The 2,790-nt window shown below is 50.4% G+C and overlaps 1 protein-coding gene across 1 annotated transcript in view; it reads left to right on the top strand.

Moving 5' to 3' along the window:
• Positions 1–2,790, top strand: part of pleca (plectin a) — a gene marked incomplete in the record, with an annotated part of 79,068 nt that overhangs the window by 5,554 nt on the left and 70,724 nt on the right. The window contains 1 exon segment of the mRNA XM_014024786.1: positions 785–998. Within this exon segment, the coding sequence (XP_013880240.1) occupies positions 785–998 (214 nt within the window).

Below are 2,790 nucleotides of genomic sequence, written 5' to 3'. Positions count from 1 at the left end.
GACCTGACCTCTGAAGCGGGTCGGACCTGACCTCTGAAGCGGGTCGGACCTGTCCTCTGAAGCGGTTCTGTTGCAGGACTTTGTTTTTCCTGAAACGTTTTTAAAATCAGAATAATTTCAGGGAAACTTTTCTGTTTTTAAAATAACTTTATTTATAAACTTAAATGATTTTCTGAACTCATGTTTTGTAAAACCCTGGTCCTGGTTCTGGTTCTGGTTCTGCTCGAACTGTTTCCGTGAATCCATTTAGCTGAGTCGATGAACAGAACCGGGACACTTTAATGGGTTTCTGACCCAGTTTCAGCAGCCGGACCTCGGCCTTTGTCCTCAGATGAACTTTTAGTTTGCAGTCGGTTCTGGTTCTGCAGAACTGGATCAGAACCCTGACCCACAGCTCTGATGATGCCGCTCCTCCTGAGGTTCTGGTCCTGTCTGAACCGGTCCAATCAGAGCGGCCGCTGTGCTGCAGCCTGTGAGCTGGATGATGACTCAGCAGAATGAAGCTGCAGCAGCTTCTCCCTRAATGACTCGGCTCTTTTGATCTGGAACAGAACCGATCCGATCTGGTTCTGATTCATCCTGCAGTGTTTTATATTCACGTGAATGTGTTTATATTGAGTTTTATTTTATGAAATAAAGTTTTTCTTACTAAATGTTTTAATGACATCATCAGTTTAATGACATCATCAGTTTAATGACATCATCAGTTTAATGACATCATCCGTCGTCCTGCTGGGCTGCACCAGAACCTCTGATCTCATGTCTGAACGGTTCTGCTCCTCAGAGGATGGAGGAGGTCCAGGAGCGGTCCAGGAGGAGGCCTCTGGTCCGGGCGGCGTCAGAGGACAGCACCGCAGACCTGGGTTCTGTGGGCTTGTCTCCGTCTCCGGGGGACACGCTTCCCTGGAACCTGCCCAAACATCACCGCCTCAAACGCTCCAAGTCGGCCTCGGAGAACGTTCTGGACCCAGCAGACCGGGCCGTGATCCGCATCGCAGGTAGGAGCTGACCCCCCACAGCTGGACCTCATGGTCCTGCTGGGTCTGTCTCATGTTCCAGGCTCAAGTAGCTGAAAGCTAACTGAGCAGTTAGCTGCTAATGTTGTGTTGAAAGTATTGATCCAGTCTGCAGCAGAAACCATGACTCAGCAGTTCTGATCCAAACTGTTCCAGAACCAGAACCCAGTCCAGGTTCTGTGTGCAGTAATCAGGGTGATCACTAGAGGACAGCAGCTGAAGACAAATGTTCTGATCCTGCAGCGAGGGTCTGCATGGGTCCTTCAGGTCTGCATGGATCCTTCAGGTCTGCATGGATCCTTCAGGTCTGCATGGATCCTTCAGGTCCTTATAGCTCTGCATGGATCCTTCAGGTCCACATGGATCCTTCAGGTCTGCATGGATCCTTCAGGTCTGCATGGATCCTTCAGGTCCTTATAGCTCTGCATGGATCCTTCAGGTCTGCATGGATCCTTCAGGACTGCATGGATCCTTCAGGTCTGCATGGATCCTTCAGGTCTGCATGGATCCTTCAGTTCCTCATGGATCCTTCAGGTCCTCCTTGGTCCAGACTATCAGGGAATGTCAGATGGACCAGTAGATCCAGATCTTAGTCCTTCAGCTCAGAAGTCTTTCATAGACTCAGTTTTTGCTGTGCCCAGCAGAATGGTTCTGGTTCTGGTTCTGGTTCTGGTTGTTCGGAGCCACAGATCCTCCCTGAGTGATGAAACCACATTCCTGCAGCTGAAGGTTCTGTGGGTTCTTGTTGAAGCTCTGAGCCAGGTTTACGTGTCAGAACCCAGATCTGAGCCCAGAACCAGACATCTGGACCACTGTTGTGTTCACTTAAGTCCAGAACCCTGACAGAACCGGACCTTTGGACCTGCTGTCCTTCCTGTTTGTCTTTAGACCCGGTTTGTTCTGATGTTCTGTTCCTCAGATGGGTTTGGACTCATGGTTCTGGTTCTGGTCCGGTTCTGTTCTGAGGAGGTGTGGTGTCTCCTGGTTTCAGGAGCAGGATTAGGAAAGTTCTGGGAGTGAACAGGATCCACTTGGCCCGGTTCCTCCAGCAGCAGAACTTAAATAAACCCACTGTGTGTGTGTGTGTGTGTGTGTGTGTGTCTTTAAGAGGAGGGTCTGGACTTGTGGGTCAGGGGGAATGTGCAGCTGTAGACTTACAGGACAGTGAGGGACAGGTGGACTGGACTGGACTGGTTCTGTCAGAAGGTTCTGCTGGTTTTAGGAGTTCAGAGCAAAGTTTGAGGACTGGACCCTGGTTCTGGATCATGTCCGTGCCTGACCCGGGTCTGAGACTGCCTGAGGAGCAGGACTACATCCAGGCCTACGAGACCGTCAGGGAGAAGTATAAAGGTAACCAGGACCACCTGCTTTCTTCTTCTGTGGTGCTTCTGACCGCGCGGGCTGGGAGTGGGCGGAGCTATGGCTCCTGAGCGGTTCAGTGGATATGTGTCACCATGGTAACCACACGGCTGTCTGTCACTCCCTGAGGCCGTCCACAGCAGGTCCTGCAGGGACGGTCTCTGAAGGTCCACAGGGTTTCAGTCAGGTTCTGGTTCTGGACTCTTCTTTTGACCCGTTCTGTGGTGGATCAGCTGCTGTGGTTCTGATGGACCCAGCTGGCTGACCTTTGACCTCCAGTAGAGTCTGATGAGACACTGACAGGGTTGTATCCAGTACTACACAGTGATACTGCAGTAAAAGTACAAGTATGTTACCAAAAAATTACTTTGGTAAAAGTTAAAGTCTCCTTTAGGAATATGACTTGAGTAAAAGT

This window comes from Austrofundulus limnaeus, unplaced genomic scaffold (genome assembly GCF_001266775.1).
Source record: "Austrofundulus limnaeus strain Quisiro unplaced genomic scaffold, Austrofundulus_limnaeus-1.0 Scaffold440, whole genome shotgun sequence".
NCBI lineage: Eukaryota > Metazoa > Chordata > Actinopteri > Cyprinodontiformes > Rivulidae > Austrofundulus > Austrofundulus limnaeus.
The sequence above is the reverse complement of the archived record's forward strand: the minus strand, read 5'-3'. Positions and strand labels throughout refer to the sequence as shown.